This window comes from Corticium candelabrum, chromosome 16, assembly GCF_963422355.1.
Source record: "Corticium candelabrum chromosome 16, ooCorCand1.1, whole genome shotgun sequence".
Classification (NCBI taxonomy): Eukaryota; Metazoa; Porifera; class Homoscleromorpha; order Homosclerophorida; family Plakinidae; genus Corticium; species Corticium candelabrum.
This window is the reverse complement of record NC_085100.1, coordinates 4975234-4994089: the sequence shown is the minus strand read 5'-3', so window position 1 is coordinate 4994089 and position 18856 is coordinate 4975234. Positions and strand designations below refer to the sequence as shown.

The window sequence follows — 18856 nt, the reverse complement described above, 5'->3', positions numbered from 1 at the left end:
TATTGTGGTGTCCTTCTTTTACGCTCGTAGCTTAACTAAACCTATGTTTCCTGCAATTTGGTTCAATCTATAGCAGTTTAGATTTTGCCACAGAGGTCTAAATTCCAACTACACTTCAGAAATTTCAGTTGCTAGTCATGGAGAACAGAATTTCCTTCTTCAGCTTCCCAGAAACAGTTGACAGCATCATCATGCTTCTATTTCAGATTCCTAAGGCTAGCTCCTGAAGAACCATACATTACTACAACCTGGCCATATAAACCACAGACAGTCATCCTGTATAATACCATCAGCTCACCTGTACTTTGAGAGTAAATCAATATTCTTGAGAAAAAATGAGCACTCCAAACTCTTCCACCATGAATGAAATATGAATTTAATATCACAAATTTATCACCAACGCATGTTGGTATGTAGGGTTGAGTTTGTGTTCATGTTCTTCTGTAAGAGCAGGTATCAGTATCACCCATTTATGCTACAAAGTTGATTTCTGTACCAAGCCTCTATACTTGCAACGGAGCAGGTCCACGACTACTTGAAGTTGCCATTGCAGAGCAAGGGCCCCTTTCAAGAGACCGACCCCATATAAAATTTCTTCATAACGCAATACTACACCTTCCAGTTCATTCGAACACACACCCACACCAATCCTAAACGTGTCGTCACCCTCTGCAACGCTTCCAGCAATCAAATATTCTTGCCGACTAAATGGTGCTACCGTTCTCTCTAAATTCTGATTGCATTTGCACCGAATCCAACTTACACATTTCCTGCACCAAGCTCTACACGGGAAGTGTGCCGATTTTCTACCATCAACGTCCACCTCGCCAATCTGGTACACTGTATATCTGCTCGTGTATGCCGTTACCAGCAAAATGGCAGTGTCTGTTGCCTCGCAACGAAGAATGCATCTACTGTGCATGTTTACGTGTTGCAAGTAACAATGAATACATGGACTATCATGTACATTATCAATATGGTAGCTCCTGCTATAACTATAAGTATATTGATCTGAGGTCAACTATCACATGCTTCCCTAGCTTCGTCTGCACCAATCAGTGTCAAGTATTCGCTTAGAATAAGTGACATATCCCACTTCCTCTACATATCGACCGATCAATAAATCGGGTCGTATAACTGCCTGGGGCTACTGGTTTATCAAAACGTGAACCAGAGTGTGAACATAAAAATAGTTTGTGAAAATAACAATTAGGCTACGACATGATTCCTGAAACATATCTGTGAGCCAGAACAAACAATATGTCTACAGATCTGTACGGAAATCCTAAGCATGCAATTACAAAAAGTTAAACGTGCAATGAAAGAGAAGCCACCGCTGAGCAGCTGCTCCATGGCTTTGGCTGGCTGTTCTCTTCTGGAGGTAAAGGCTCAGAAGCTTGCAAACTAAGTACAAGGTTTTCTTTACCGTCCAACGTCTTTCTCTTCACTGGAGGATTTAGAATACTCGACAAGTGCTTGTCAAGGAAAGGTGCAATTTGTATGAATGGACTCCATCTGATCTTCTATGCCCGGTATGAGTCATAATCAGTGCTCGTCCACTTGAGCTTCGAATAACTGTAAAGCACACGTTACCTTTCCGAAGTGATTAGTAAAGCAGCCATCAAAACCTCCAGATTCACACACTCGCTTCATAGTAAGCTTGACAGTATTCTTCCCAACAACTTGAGCACTACAACAAATGTCGACAAAGCAATGAGGACGAAGAAGCTTGCGATAGAAAGAACTGCTTAAACCAACAATATCAAAATACTAGCGGTAGAACACATGATGAGTCGCCTTCAAACTTGCCATACTGTTTGATGGCTTTGAAAGCAAGCTTAGCATGACATAGGCCACCCTGAATGGTTTTACTTCTACCGCCATTGAACATCATGAATTGCCCAATGGCGTCTGCCCAAAAAAGCTAAACATTTCTACATGTAGGTCTCAATGTTCATCTCCAGATCGCATACCAAATAGCTTGCAGCTGTAGAAGAAAAGAGTGTCAAGAAGAGTTTGAGCAGACGAAGAACCGAAAACACCTTTCTCCCAAAAGCTAGTCTCCATGTCTGCTGTTACAACTTGGGCATGTTTCTTAAGTGTGCCGACATTTTGCCTGGTGAGTTCTTTCATGCGTGCATCAAGTGCAGACCTGAGCAAACTAAACTGAGAGTCGTCCTTCTGGAAATAATTAACCGTGGTTAGGCGTCCAGCAACTGAAAAAATGATACTCATGCACAGAACACTGTAAACCAGCAACAATCTGCTGCATAGTAAAAGGTGGATACAGCTTTCCATCTTGCCTCCGAACTTCATGCATAAACCGTGCAAGCCAGTAGTTCATTTCTCGATTGTTCATGACATGCAGATCATGAACGTACCACCCGGGCGTTCCCTCTTCAGTTGACTGCTTGTTTGTTGCTACATTTCTTCCATGCACTGAACATTCTAACTGCCCATGCAGTAGCTTTTGTGGTGTTAGGGGGAACACGCAAATCAAGAAACTTCTGAAAACTACTGGATGAAAATGGGAGCTTGGAAATGAGATTCAGAAGACCGCTGATCAGAAACAACATCAACGTCTAGCAGTTTAATACATGTACCTTCCAAAAAATCAATAGGTGGCAATTCTGCTGTTTCAATGCCCAAGTCAATTTCAGCCTGGGTAAGGCTGAGGCGCAAGCATCTTCATCACTAAACATTTTGCTACACAACTGATTTGAATTCCATGCCTAAAGGATATATCAACGTCTCAGCTGGGTGCTACAAGCCGGTTATAGACCTTCTGGCAAGTGTATAAACGAAATATAGCCCGCTCCGCCCAGCTTGTGCACTCGGGATTCGCCCTTGTGCAAAACTCGTGGGCGAAGCAGGGTGTATTTCGTTTATACACTTGCCAGCAGTCTATATAACCTACACATATTTCTTTACTTTCTTAGATATCTAGAAGTTCAAAAAAGAATGCAAACAAGTGTAAAAACATTTTGAAATAATGAGAAAGATGTAGGGTTGCCATACAAAGAAGAATAGAAACAAGACCATGTAGGGTGTGCTGTGACATCTTTCTTGAATTCACTCATACAGACTGAGCAATATCTATCTAAACATCATCCCTACATTGCACTATTTTCAAGGTATAAAACACATAGTGTTTAGAAAATTGTGCAATGTAGGGATGATGTTTAGATAGCTATTGCTCAGTCTGTATGATTGAATTCATGAAAGATCTCACAGCACACCCTACATAGTTTTGTTTCTATTCTTTTTTGTACGGCAACCCTACATCTTTCTCATTTTTTCAAAATGTTTTTATACCTGTATAAATTACAAACATCAAATATAAAGATGCTCAATTCTAGGCTCATTAACTAGAAGCAACAAATCACTAACAGCATTGACTAACTGGAAACCTTCCTTTCAATGTTATGACACACAGAATATGAACAAAAATAATACCTTTCTCTAAGTGACATTGGCTTGTACGCTAACGTGGGAGGTACAACTCGGTCTGACACTGAATGCCTCACACTTGCAAGTTGTTTGGCAAACGCCTGTTTCTCAGCATCAGCATGCTTACGTTTAACCTAAATACAACAAAGCTCTCTACATGACTACCATAATCTTAGACCATAATTTTAGGTACATCACACACCCCATGAGTACGATTTCCTTTATTTTCTTTGGCATCATCCTTGTCTAGACTATTCTTGCTTGTCTTTGTCTCCGTATGCAGTTTTATCTTACGCCCTCGACAAGGGTTGCGAAAAATAAACTCTCTTCCCAACAGCACACTTCTTTTTGACCGACCGTTCCTGGAGCCAATGTATCCTCGGCATTTAGCAGATTTACATAAACATTTCTAAGCATAAAAGAAACATATCATACAAACACATCCTTTACAACAATGCTCTTCTAAATTCCTATTTAGTCTACCTGCTGCATTTCTGTCATTCTTCCCCAACTTAGTTATAATTCCAATTGCCTTATAGACCCACTAAAACATCCAATCTTGTACAGTATGTTTCAGAGACAGTAAAGCTTATATTGGTCATTTCTAATTTAATCATGCAGTTCTAAGCAGGCAAACATAGCCTCGTCCCCAGACTCACATGAGCCTGGCAAAGTCTGGTTCCCGTATGACACTTTCAGTCTCTCGTGAGTCTGGACTCACCATGCCTACTTTCACACACTTAACCTTCACTAAGTGTCACCCTACGTTATAGCCTTGGTACCCCACGTGACTAAATACTACCTATGTCACAAATTCAATTAGCTTATATCTATCTAATGTGTGACCCAGCAGATTGTGTATCACGCTCAAGCCTCCAAACAGTGCATGGTGACTCTCCACGGTGAATGATTCAACAAGTTCATGCTCTCCAAATTCTCAAGACAACTTCAGCATGTGGAAAGGTGAGTGTATTCCTACGTTATTGTCCCACTCGTGTAGACTGGCGGGCCTGCCAAGTCTAGTTACAGCAACCTGGACTTTGCTTTTAGTTGCTAACATCATAGCTCCAAAATAGACACCGTCTTCAAAGTGCAATAAACCAATTAATCAAAACAATACTTTTCTACAATGAAATAGTAAAAAAATTGTGCTAACACTAGAATCAACAAGTTGCCATAAATACTAAATGTGTTTCTACATCTGCTGTTACACTTCCCCAAGCCAAAATAATGTGCAAACGCAACAGGCTACAGTACTCAATGAAGAGTTTGTTATTAGAGCTATGGAAGCCAGCACCCACTTAACTTTTCTTTATGAAACAATTCCATTCCAGCTTCAATTTCACAGTCTCCAGCAACCTCCCATTATTGCTTCCTTCAGTCACATTAGTACTAGTGCTTCCATACAGTGCAGTAAGCCAATGTGAAACACACTCCACTCCAACTTATATTTCGTAATAACAAACCTGCTGTTAGCACTAAACATTTTTGTACTAAAAACCAACAGCACCAGAATAGAGTTATCGCTTGTGACAGTTATCGTTTCTAGTCAGAACAACAAATGTCATGTAGAATGACAAAAATTGGTCAGGTCAATTCAAGACTAGATCTATTGCTATTAACACAGTTGGCAATGTTGCTATGAAGTTCAGAACAGACACAAATGTCAAGACACATAAGTGTACTGCCTCTAAATTCCAGTCACTCAACGACTATAGCTTACCTGTGGTTCATTGTCTAATGGATCAAAGTTGTAGTCATATGTCAGCTCCTCCTCAGCTGCTATGTCTCTTAGTGCAAATAAACCCATTCGGTCTACTCCATTTACTGACCTGAAATTCAAAAGAATGTTAAGGTCTAACAACAGACTTGAGATAGCCAACATATTACCACTTCTGCATCTCGCAGTTTGGTTCACAGCTATGGTTTACAAACCTTGCTTTACTGCCCTAGACAAAAAACACCTCAACAATTAGCATCTTTACAAGCACACAGCTGCAGAATGTCCATGTGTGCTAGTGCTTGTGCATGTAAATGCTAAATGCATGACTGTGGGGTGTGCGTGTGTGTGTGTGTGTGTGTGTGTGTGTGTGTGTGTGTGTGTGTGTGTGTGTGTGTGTGTGTGCGTGTGTGTGCGTGTATGCACACCTGCATGTGCGTGTGAGTATTCATGTGTGTGCACACATATGTATGTGTGTGCACATGCACAAATGTTTGTTTGTAACTATAATAACCCACATTAACTTCTGTTCTAAGCGCTATAATGTGTTTAGAACATCTTCGACTAGAATGGCTACAATAAATCAAGAGAAAAAACCAATGCCTCAAATACTAGTATATCAAAACCCAGACAATGCTGTTAGCATTGTTCAATGTACATGTTTTAACTATTCAAATGTCATTATTAAGTGTTCTAAATCTCTCTATATCTAACCAATCACAGCAAAAGCTAGCTGCCATTAAGTCAGTAAATCGCAAGTTAACTACAGTAAGTAGTGATAGCAACAATACATGTACACACATCTGCCACTGCAGTTTGGCTATACCAAGAGCAACTATGTCAGATTCTTTAACCACACCTTCAGGGGCGGTTCTAGGATCTGCCCATAGGGGGCCCAACGTCATGATTCATTTGTAGGCATGGTTTGAACATTTGTTCTTCATGCGAACCACAACCGAAGCAGATTTGATAGGATGTAACACACAGTGATATAGATAAGTCTTAGACTCTACTCTCTACGTGAATCATGTCCATCAAGAGAGTGAGTGTAATGTTTATCTAGTAACTAGGCTACTTTGCATAACTATACATCACAGTAATTGTCGGCAGACTCCTCTTCCAGGGGACTAGTGAGCACCATGTCTCTAGAATTCTTTGCAACAAATCTGTCCAAAAACTTGTTCAAATCTAATGGTAGTGACTTACTTGTGGGTGTACAGGAGGACTAGAGCATTCAGGGGAGGTTGACACATTGAGCTTCGTAGCTCTGTCTTGATAAACTTTAGAGAAGAGTTGGCTCGTTCAACATTTGCTGATGTAACGGGAATGACCAGTAGCAAATGAAGAATGCTATGAACATTTGGAAATGCCCATTGATTCAAATACTTCAAAGTTTCCTTTCCACTTTCGGGACGATTTTCCGCTTTAGATTTATCTCACTTCTCTTGCCACTGAGCCACTTCTGCATGCAACATTTCAGGGTCTGTTAGATCGCTTTCATACGCCGCACGAATGTCACAAAGGTTTAATTGCAACATCTTCCCAATTTGCTGGGGATAAGCAGCAGGGCTTGGACAGCTTTCTTCAAAAGTTCTGCAAAGCAGACTTTAAGCTTTGAGATTAGGGCATCAAGAAACTGATCAAACACTTGTTATTTGCCAGTATTCCTCAGCAAATCTAGCAGGTGAGTTGCTGGATAGCGTTTGCCGTCCACCTAGCCTAGAAATAGAAGGTTCTTCTCTCCATGCAAAGTAGTCATATTTGAAGCCGACTTAAAAATTCCAGCAAATGTCTCAGATGCGTTTAGTTAGATCTCCTGTAGTAGTTAGTAGTTCAGTTACATTGGTAATTTCAGAGTATGCCTCAATCACGTCCAGATGAGAGCCTTGCAACAGTTGACTTAGACCCTTCAGATATCCAGACAGAAAGGCATTACACTGCAACGCTACAATGAAGCTGTCTGAAGCTAGAGCACGGTGCAATCCATCGGCTTCAGTCAATGACTTACTGTCAAATGTATCAAGCCTGTAAAGATCTTTTACGTGAGCTTCCGTTTGATCTGCTATGGACGACGCTTGCAATTCACCAGAAACAACCTGCAGACAGTATACTACAGCTTCATAGATGGCTACCAAGTCAGTGAGTGATGGCCGAGTGACGTTCAACCCATCGGGTTTTGCAAAGCAGCTTCAGCTTCATGTTTGGAATGGCTGGTTTTCCATCCTGTTGTGACGCCAGTGGTTAATCACAGCAGTGCAGGCTAGACTTCCAAGCACCTTTGTCGTTTCAGGGACTTTAATAAAATATTTCCAATGATTGCATATCTGAGAGCATGCACTGAACAGATGCTACAGAACAAGCCTTGGTCAGCACAAGATTCAGCTGATGGCTGGCACAGTGACTAAATTTGGCAGCCACTGTTATTTGGATCCAAGCCAACTCGCTTCATCTCAGACATAATCTTATTACAGATAGCCTCCCCAGTAACTGACTTGCAATCTACGAACAAGACGTGCTTCTCAACAGCGCCATTTTCTTTGACAAAGCAGAGACTCAAACCAAGCTGCTACCAACCACTCACGTCTGTGACTTCATCCGCCTGAATTCCACAGAAATGAGATTGCTTCACTTCAGTCACGATACTTGCTGTCAGCTCTTCACCCATGTAAATTAGAAGCTGATTCTGTACAGTATTTGACATGCATGTTGAATTTTTTTGCACTGGTTTCCAGATGTTCTCGCATGACATCATCTCCACAAGCAATTGCGAAGCGTACTAGAGCATAAAAGTTGCCCTGAGGTTCTCCATGTTTTGAAATTAGGTCATCATGATAACCACGTAGAGCCAATCCCTGATGACCAGTCAGGTCAAGACATCAAAGAATTGAAATCAATATAAAGCGATTTTTCTCTATTCGCCTTGTGGATGCAGTAGTGATGTTTGAATCAATTCTTTGTCTTGGATTAGAGGAGGTAGCTAGAAAACCTCACATTTTCTCTGTGTCTTCATGATACATAAGGGAACAGTGTCGTAGTGCCTCTTCATCCAATTTTTTTGAAATTACGAAATATTTTAGAGATGATATATTCACTCTCATGGATGCCTCTCGTCGTTTAGTTGGAAATAAGATGCATGCAATGCAAAAGACTCCGACCTCATTAAAGCCACCGTTGCCATCAAAATACCCCAACCAATCTTACGTTTCGAATGATTCTCTATGCAGGTAGCGCTTCGGTACCTTACATGATTTTCTACGATCTGCGACAGCTGTACACGGAAGTTTCACTGTAGGCAAACAGACATCTACTAGCAATAACAAACAGCTTGTTGTCATCCAAACTGGGCAGGGCAGACAGACAATCCAATACAACAACGTTGTAACAGGATGTCACACATCTAGTTCTATCCACCCCCACATCCTGGCTAACAGACAAGAATGAAAGGTCACTTTCTGTTCGTTGGTCACGCATTCATAGGATGGCGTCAATGGAATCTGAGGCTCCCAGCTTCGACTCCGTTTGTTGCCTTCTAGGAAAGAAAGCGAGGCTCGGCTGGTCTGACAGTGCCGTTTGAAGACAGGACACCATTGGTGCGTCAAGCAGTCAATTTGAGGTCAAAAACAACTCCAACGAAGTTAACCACCCGACTAGGAATCCATTGTGTAACACATATATTGATTGCCTCGTAGCACAGAATCGCTGTATGACGCCATCGTACAAAAAGTACTTGCTGCTGCAGTAGCATTAGCCTTAATTAATACCAACAGACACATTACTACAATGTCACACACTGTAAGTGTATGACAGACCAACAGACTGAAAGGGGCGCGTGCCCCTTGCACCCATGCCTAGACCCGCCCCTGATCTTTACCATTTTCCATCTTTGGATAGCTTGCCACTCAATGAAAAATCCCCTCTCTTTTTGCAGCATGATGTCTGGACAAAAGTAGAACGTAAACAATGTCCAAAAGTTATCAGTGTGAAATCGTGGCATGATTTCAAGCTTGCCCAAGTGTCTACATAAATCACGAGTGAGTACCTCAAAGTTTAGCATTGATATATCTCAGATGTACATCCATCCTCAATTTGGCAAAAAAATTATGTGTGTGTGTGCGCGCGCGTGTGTGTGTGTGCGTGTGTGTGCACGTGCACGCACGTGTGTGTGTGTGTGTGTGTGTGTGTGTGTGTGTGTGTGTGTGCGCGCACACGCATGCGTGCGCATGCATGTATGGTGTCATACACATGTGCATGCACTTGCCCATGCTGCAGTACATTTTACTGGATGTTCAACCACTTGTTGGATGCTGGCTACTGTAAATCAATAAATTTTGTACGCTATTTAATTCTGTAAATTTTCTAAATAAATTGCAAAAATTTATTAACTTAAATCGCCTACTACCAAATACCCATGCACATTTTGTAGCCCAAACATCGGCGCAAATGCACATACAAACTACAGTACCGGCAATAAGTAACCTAACATTTTTATCGTATGCGTATCTATCGTATCGTATCGTATTGCGTATCGCGTATCGTATTGCGTATCATATATAGTACCATCTGGTATCTTATCTTAATTGTATCATATATCATATTGCGTATCGTATATCCTATGGATGGTATCTTATCTCAATTGTATGGTATCGTATTGCGTATCATATATCGTACCATCTGGTATCTTATCTTAATTGTATCATATATCATATTGCGTATGGTATATCCTATGGATGGTATCTTATCTCAATTGTATGGTATCATCTTTATCTTATCCTATCTTACATGGTATCTTTTATGGTATGGTATGATATCCTATCCTATCGTATCGTATGGTATGGTATCGTATGGTATGGTATCGTATCGTATCGTACCGTATCCTATCGTATCGTATCGTATCGTATCGCTGTCAGCTTACTTATTGCCGGTACTGTATTATACAACGCTGTCTGAATGATCGTCTTCATTGTTTGGGTTGGGCAAAAACAACTTTCTCAGCTCAGGGTACAGCTGACGAATTGGCTTTTGCAAGCTAAGAAATCAGAGACATATTAAGAACAAAGCACATGTAGGTGCGTTGACAGGCACCTACCCAAACGTAGATTGAGCCTCGTTGTCACCTACAAGCACGTGTTCAAAACGTGCGACTGATTAAGGAAAGTTTACAAATGTTTGTTACGAACATTTATTGATTTACAGTACTAACCACAATCTCTTACACTCAGAGTACTGCATTCATATGAATTTCTTAGGTAGTTTAACAAAATCATTGTCTTACCATGTTGTGCCCATCAATAATAACTCCACCTTCAAGACTAAGACAATAGTGATGGCGTTGTCGTTTGTACTTCTTTAGTACACGAGCACTGCACAAAAAGAAAAGAACACAATAAAGACAATTAACTACAATAAATGAGCAACTTCTGTTCAGTTGTTCAGTCACTCATCCAAACAGACAAACAAACTTAGAGACATACAAACCAACAAATACACAGACAGACAAACACAAATGCAGCCAGCCAAACAAATACACAAACAAAAACAAACAGAAACACACAGACAGACAAACTAACAAACAAATTAATTGCAAGACAGACAGACTGTCAGAGGGAGACAGACAAGCAGACAAACACCCTTGAAGCTCTGATATTTTCCAAAGTCATCTGAGTCAAATGATGAAGCTGCAGAAAGAATGAGAGAGGAAGAAGGCAAAATATGCAAAATCTACCAGGTGGATCAACAGTCAGTTGTATTCCCTTAGTCATAGAATACTTTGGATGATGGGGTGAGATGGGAAAAAACTTTCTGGAAAGGCTAGCCAAGAAATCACTTGATGAACTTGGTTGACCTAACGCTGCTGAGTTTCTAGACATCTGTAAAGAGATTTTCAACTTAACTTCAAAAGTGCAACACTAACGTCATAATGACAACAAACTTAGCTCTCACCAAAGACATTGACAGTACCATAGATTACCCTACCCAGTTTTTCAGTCACTAAGTTGGCTCCAGGTAGTTGCATTGTTCTCTTTTAAGTGTTAGATGTTTTCTAAAATGTAGTCCTAGTGCAGGGACGTAGCATAAGCTCTAGAAATGGGAGGGGCTAAACTTCACAATACTACAAGCACACCCACTTTTATGGATACGCCCACTTTTATGGATACGCCCACTCTATACTGGCTTCTAATTGACTGATATGGTAGAATCAGTGCCATATCCAGACTAGAAAAAGGGTGGAGTATATACTATATACAGCTTTGGTCCTCACATATATTTACAGTCCACAATATTTATGAACACGTCTACAAATGATGGGGATATAGCCTGGTCTAGCCCATGCCACGTTACGCCCCTGCCTAGTGACCTCTCATAGTGCAGAAGTTTACATAGTTACCTTGCTAGCATTGTATTATACATGTATGTTTGAAATAAAAGTTATTTGACAGACAGACAGACAGACACTCAGAACTTTAGCCACTAGCTGATACTGTGGGTTTTGCATGTAGTATAGCTGCTTTTAGAGTTTTCAGAGTTATTAGTTCCTTCATGTTTGTTTTGAGTTTAGTTTACTAGTAGTTCACAGACACTGATCGCAGTTGGACAGCATACATATATCTAATATATAAAGCTCAAATTGCCTGTGTGTGTGTGTGTGTGTGTGTGTGTGTGTGTGTGTGTGTGTGTGTGTGTGTGTGTGTGTGTGTGTGTGTGTGTTCGCATTTGGCGGCCATGTCTTTGTCCGTTTGCAACCGAAATCAACACGCACACTTGGCACGCACAGGGGAAGGTTTGCGTAAAAAATTAAAAAATTATGCATCGAGTGCCCTCTCGAGGAGTCGACCCCGCATAAAATTTCTCAATGACGCAAACGCTACACATTCTAGTTCATTCGAACACACGCACACACCAGTCCAGTGTAGACTGTATGCATCGTCGTCCTTCGCAAAGCTTTAAGCAATCAAATATCTCTTGCCGACAAAACTTACTCTTCTAGCGCTTTCATCTCTCCAAATTCTGATTGCATTTCCACCAAATCCAACCTACAAGTTTTCTGCAGCAAGCGATACATGAGAAGTGTGTTGATTTCTATCGAAACAAGCGCGAAGAGCAAGATTCGAATTCCTTCAGCACATCCGGGACCTCGCAACAAAGATTACACGTGACGTGTCCACAGACCTATCTTTACACTACAGTATCTTGCCCGTACGAAGGACAGGCCATGAATCCTATATATATATATATATATATATATATATATATATATATATATATATATATGGGGTGGACCTGTGTGGTCTAATAATTCAGTCTTGAATGGGTCAAGTTCAGTTCATATATATATATATATATATATATATATATATATATATATATATATATATATATATATATATATATATTTACAAGTTATAAGATGGTATCCGTACTCATCCAAGTAAGCCATGACGACAATCACACTTATCGGTGAAAGGTAGAGCCACTCCCAACCTCAGGTTAAGACGCTAAAGAAAATTTAAATTCATTTGTTTTTAAAGCGTGCTTAGCAAAAGTAGGGATGACAGCCAGCCATGCAACAGCCCATCATCATCCTTGCAGAGATCTCAACCATGCTGCATCTTTATCAGACTGTGCTTGTATAATAATATCAGTACCACTTTATCACTGGCAATCTTGGTGGACAATTGATGCTGTAATTTCTTTGGATATGAGACAAAGTCATTAAGAGCCTGTTGTTCTCCATCTTCACGGTTTGACTTTGGCATTGGTGGTAAAGTTTGATAGGAAGAGCCCACAGTTGAGCCAATTGACCTTAGCAGTGTTTCACAGACAGAAAGACAGACAACCTGCTTTCTCACGCATAGGCCTTCAAATTTCTACAAACAAGTGTGAGATCTACTCTCCTTCTGATACCTAAAATCCTCTGGATCAGTTTCTAATGAGATTTCAGTATCTTCTGCAGGTACAATTATTTTTGGTGCCCCCCCCCCCCCATTGGAAACAAGGACTATGTGTCTAATATCTGTTGTCAATATGCGAAATCAGGAAAACAACTTTGTGAACGGTTGCAGGAGTTGGGTGAAGTGCAGAGCGCAATGTTACTATTGAGGTACTGTCATGTTCCTTGTTTGAACCATTTAGCACATTCCACGTTCCCCGAATGGTTCAAACATGCTGCTGACATTCATGATATGATAACTAATGATATGTTTTCCTTCTTGATGGGTTATAGCAATATTCCTGATAGTTCCTGGAAGCAAGCCACACCACCAGTCAAATTTGGTGGATTTGGTATGACTTCATGTTGTCACACATCTCATCCTACTGTACTTTGTTGCTTCTTGGGTTTATGCAATAAAAGAGTTACCTATTCGCTATCCCGACCTTCAACCTGCTTTGGATCTTTTGGTTAGTTCCAAAGATGTAGAGGATCAATATCAATGTCTTTGCATGAAGCTTGTGGTGACGAGAAAGATGTTTCAGACTTACTGCAAGTTTCAACAAGATTACAACGCAAGCTGACTCAGGAGGTTGTTGGGGCAGAGATATCTTCTACGATCGAGACAGTCAGTTGCATGAGGGATGAAGCAGGTTAAGATCCATTAAGGGTAAGGGAGCAGGAGAATGGCTGCATGTTATACCCTGCTCAAGTAGGCTCGCACTAGTTTCTCGCAATTCTCGTTTGGTAGCTTGCTTGAGATTGGGTTTATCTATGCCACTTAATGACTGTATCCACCAGTGTGATTGTGGCTTTTACTGACGGCTCAGGGTACCATTTCATGACATAAAAAGGGGTAGAGGTCCAGTTTGGACTTATGAGTGTATTTCAAATGTCCGGTCAGACTGTCTAAGAAGTCTTCAGACGCATCACAGACGAGAGCCACAACATCGCTACATAACATCTGACAATCGCCCAGATATCACAGTTTTTGATTTTGGTTCAAGATCGAACCCAAATCTGGATTTGTCCTTGGCTCACCCATGGAGCAGAAAAGTCACATTCTCTTCAGCGTCAACAGAAAGTGCAGCAGCATTGCAAAGAGAGCAAAAAACAAACTTACATCAGCTCTCTTTAAGATCTACAGACAACTGTGGAAACAGCAACAGCTCACAGTTTAAAACACACTGGAGAGAAAGTCTGTCTGTTTGTTCAACTATAGAATGCAACTCAAAAGTGATACAGAAAAATAGAATTACGCCTTAATAGATGTGATGAGTAGTTTTTACAAGTTTCTAGGCCTTGTGGCCTTGGAGTAGACAAAGATGAAAGTAGTTTGGACATTCTACGACCACTATGGTTGTTTATCTTGAACTCTTAGTGTTATATTAGCGTTGATGTTTTCAATAAACGTTCTTTGACAGACAGACAGACAGACAGACAGACAGACAGACAGACAGACAGACAAATCACGTGATGAAGACGGAAAGCTGAATTCGATTGAATTTAAAACGTATTAGCGGCGAATACTATCAATAACATTACAACATTGCAATAGTGAAAAAATTGACAGAATAGTTGAAGTAATGACTCTGTAGATGTTAGCTACAAACATCAGCTGGCTGTTCATTAGAGTTTTTCTTCTACGACCACTATGGTCGTTTATCTTGAACTCTTACTGTTATACTTAACCTTTTCTGTATTAGTGTTGATGTTTGCAATAAACGTTCATTGACAGACAGACAACCAGACAGACAAACAGACAGACAAGCAGACAAACAGACAAACAAAGACTGATTATTTTTTAACAATATAAGTATTTGGTAGACATTATTTTATTAATTTTGAACATAGATACAATAAGCAAACTTAAAAAGGAAACAAATCCACAGCAGTCCCTTACACTGTTCATGTTCAAACCCAATGGATTTTCAAACGGAATTGCCATATCTCTAAATTCATCTACTTCTATTTGACCGTATTAGAGGCAATTTCAGTGCTCGAAATAGCAGTCAGACATTGAACATTTCCAAACACTTTTGTCATTTGTCCAATCACATACGAGTACGTTCGAACAAGATGTCCGGTCTATCAAACTAAAAACACAACTGTAAACCCGCAGTAAAGAAGATTGCCTTGCTCTCAGTGCAAAGCTTACCATTTTCCACTACAGCTACACCTAGCTGCACAACAAGCGTCTATTCATTTGCCGTGTACTCGCCGCTCTTCATTTGGTCATTGAATTTTATAAACTACACAAGTCACAAAATGCTCCAAGGCAGCCAGTTGCAGGTGGCAGATGTGATGGACGTGTCTTATTTTTACACCAAAGGATTCATGGTAGGGTTAATTAATGTTTCTCGTGTATTAGCTAGCCAGACGAGGTGCACAAGAGCAAATATTCGCCAACCGATCTTGTGAAATGGATTATAATCACATGCATGGCGTTCTCCAACGGTGAACCACATTGCAAACTTGTCTGCTGTAAATTTCTCTTTGATGGTCTTTTGTCACTCTTCCATCTAAGTACTACGCTACGTTCGCTCTAGCAAAAATCTGCGCTAATTTCATTATCTGGTTAGTGTCATTCAAAACTGCACGTTCTGCCATTTGTTTTTGTACAGTTGAATTCAAGGTCGTATCTAATACAAGAAACTACAAAATCGACAAAAACATATCAAAGACTAAAGGTAGAAAAGTAGTCAGGGTAGTGAGCTCAAACAGGATGTTCTATATAGCTGCTAACTGTTTAGTTGTGAACCTCTGCTAAGTAGATAATAGCCTTAATGGTGCACTAAAGACCATACAGGATGGAACACCTGATGGGTGAATTTTTATTATAGACTTCGAGTTCAAGTTATAGCAAACGAAGAGAGTATTGCAGTGAAAGTCACAACAATAGTAATGATGTTGAGAGTTTTCTATTGAGGAAGTGGGAAGCTTGGGTGGGAACTGTTGACAAGCACTAGTTTTGTGTTACATACATAATTCGGGAACACTACAGTAGTACCTGTACTAACAGTATTTATTCTCTGATACAAAGATCAGTACATGCACCTTTACTGCTAAATAGTTTTACAGTATCTGTAGGCACGCCTCGCATTGTTGAGTAACACGTCCAACAGAGGTTTCTGACCGTATCCTGAAATGCAGCATCCTAGCTAGACAATACATATTTGTAAACCCTGTCATGGAAGTAAACATGCAAACTTCCTAGTAATTTAGATTACGTAAGACCTGGCAGGTAGTTGTCGTTTCGTAGTCATAATAAAAAGATGTACAGTATAAGTATGCACTCAGTTCCGTTGCAATGACAGTGGTAGGGTATTTACTGACATAGAAATTGATATCAGCAAACATTGACTATTAACTGTGTTAGATACAGCACAGTGTACTACAGGATTGTAGTACGGAACGTGTCAATAGTTGAGTGTTCAACTCCTGAAGGTGTTTCTTGGTTGTCAAGTACACACAATACCTAGCTATAATACAAAAGGATTGGGCGACGAAACTTTGTGAAGCTTTTTCTTCACTGTTTGGTCACTTGCACGAATCGTTCCAATACTGATCTGTAGTCAAACACGAAAACGATTTTTGGAAGTAGGTCTTACACTGAAACGTGGTCGTGGAAAGGAGAAAATTTGAGGTTCATGAGTACGCACAAATATACCGAGAGTTCGATGGATTGCCATAAGGGACCACGCTCCTTTCTGTTGTGCAACCCGGATTAGAAGCCTCGCTATGCTCGGCAATTAATAGTTAATGGTGAACAACTGTCTATAATCAGCATGATCAAAGACTTGAGACATGACTCAACTTTTGCTTTTACTATTAATTAATTTAGCTTCATAAATTTTGTCTTACTTACGTCTATATAAGAATTTCTAATGTCCTCTAATCCACAGACTCAAATTACAGGTAATGGAAAACAATCTGTGAGAGAAACATTGTAACATGTAAACTAGTCTGATTTTCAATCTCAAACTATGTTGTGGACACTTAGTACTATTTATAGACCAGAAGTAATCCAGCCATGGCTAGACTGCTCTAAAAGTCTTGCCTCTGCCAGCCAGCTGCTTCCTGTCTTATACAAAATTAGTGTCATTGATTTTTAAAATAATGAAATTATTTTCACTGCAAACAGTTGTGTCTCATAAAAGTGGCAACAAATTGTCTACGCTTTTGTGATACCTTACTAAACTTTTTTTGTGCTCACAAGGCTGTTGTGAGTTTATGGATATCATATGGGGTATTGACACTGACTGAGTCTTCAGCATTCATCATGTCGAAATTTGGCTGCATTTATTACCGTGAGTTATGCTGATAAAATAGGGTTTCAACACTCGATCCTGAGTAAGTTAAAATTGAAAGTATGTTCAAACCAATACATGCATCCAACCAAAAACAAGGGGATGACTGTGGGTGTTGACCCACTCAGGCAAACTTCACATTTGTATTTATTCATCTTTTACTCTTCCCTTGCATAACCATCTACCTGACCTGATCATTTGACAGACAGATAGAGAAATAGGCTCATTTCTCAACTGATGCTGTCAAACATAATCCTATTATTCAAACAAGCAGACCACCAAACAAACCACTAAGATATAACAGACAAACAAACAAACAAACAAAATGCATTGCCAAAAAATTCTGACCAGTATTGTTTCTCACTGATAACTTCTCCGCAGTATTCAATGATAAATTGATGCATTTTCAAGGCAACTGTTGTCAAAACTCCATAACCTCTTTCCTTAGTTCTAAACTTTTTCAAGTTCTGAACCCAGTCATGTTTCTGAAAGTGCATGTTTGAACATTTATCGCCACAAGGACAGTGCTTGAGACTACACTCAGTGAGAATCATCCTACAAATACATAATAATGAACTGTAAATAATATGACTACTAAAGATAACTAAATCAAATATCATAGTCTGGCGGTCACACTAAAGATTAGGGTACTCAGTATGAGGTAATATAAGTCATTACTACACCACTCTGTAAAATCCAAAACCACTCTTCATTACACTGTGACGATACAAAAGCAGCAAATAAATATCATATGTAGCACAGTGGCATAGGAAGATGTTCACAAGCGCTGGACCGTGGATGTCATCATGAGTAAGCAAAAACTACCTCGCTTGCCAGATCATAATCAGATTTTCAAAGTCACTGGCACAGAAAATTTCAATTCCTACACTGAGCGAGGAAGATTCAGCCCCATCCCTCCTGCTTCCTACGCTGGTGTAGCAGATACCGTACTTATCCCCCCTCCCCCCTCCCCGCTTCCTACGCCAGTGTAACAGATACTGTACTCATTGTAGCCATGTGCAACACATTGCCACACTAATCTGTGCAAGTATGTGAGTTGTTAGTTAATAAAAAAAGTTTAGAAATTTTGTCACATTTTCTTTACAAAAGCTGTGGTCAATTGCAAGACTGCAACGCCTGGGATACCTATCGAGTAAATAATATAAATTGTTATTTTACTAAATGTAGGGAAACCATTATTAGATAATCTGATCAGGGGTTTCCTTCCACGTTTCTTAGCAATTTGTTTTTGCCACATTACCTCACTGATTTTGAGAAATTGCAAAAACATAAGACAATGAACCAACTTGCTGTGACCTAAGACTTTTGATCAAAAACAATAACAACTTTCATAGCATTCATCAGATTAGCTTATGTTTCATAATAAACTATACTACTGTATTTCGTAATTTTGTGCGTAATTATCCAAATCAGTCAACCAGTTATCCA

General features: G+C 40.0%; 2 protein-coding genes across 4 annotated transcripts in view; both read right to left on the bottom strand.

Moving 5' to 3' along the window:
* The window catches only part of LOC134191836 (histone-lysine N-methyltransferase ASH1L-like), a 42510-nt gene that overhangs the window by 7857 nt on the left and 15797 nt on the right, over window positions 1-18856 (bottom strand). For all 3 annotated transcript variants that reach the window (XM_062660460.1, XM_062660459.1, XM_062660461.1), the window contains 6 exons: window positions 17756-17962; window positions 10443-10530; window positions 5341-5399; window positions 5174-5282; window positions 3653-3859; window positions 3457-3584 (listed from right to left, as the gene is read on the bottom strand). In XM_062660460.1, the coding sequence (XP_062516444.1) occupies window positions 3457-3584; window positions 3653-3859; window positions 5174-5282; window positions 5341-5399; window positions 10443-10530; window positions 17756-17962 (798 nt within the window). The remainder of the gene's footprint in view (window positions 1-3456; window positions 3585-3652; window positions 3860-5173; window positions 5283-5340; window positions 5400-10442; window positions 10531-17755; window positions 17963-18856) is intronic.
* Window positions 1948-2359, bottom strand: LOC134192373 (zinc finger MYM-type protein 2-like). The gene is made up of 2 exons (XM_062661112.1): window positions 2240-2359; window positions 1948-2181 (listed from the first exon to the last, which is right to left on the bottom strand). The coding sequence occupies exons 1-2, from the start codon at window positions 2357-2359 to the stop codon at window positions 1948-1950; spliced, it is 354 nt and encodes a 117-aa protein (XP_062517096.1).

What these genes read in the sequence shown, in the direction of transcription:
- LOC134192373 (XM_062661112.1), bottom strand. Translation starts at nt 2,359, where the DNA reads ATGAACAATCGAGAAATGAACTACTGGCTTGCACGGTTTATGCATGAA. An exon ending in TTGCTGGTTTACAGTGTTCT is followed by an intron (nt 2,182 to 2,239) that starts GTGCATGAGTAT and finishes AATTATTTCCAG; the next exon opens with AAGGACGACTCTCAGTTTAG.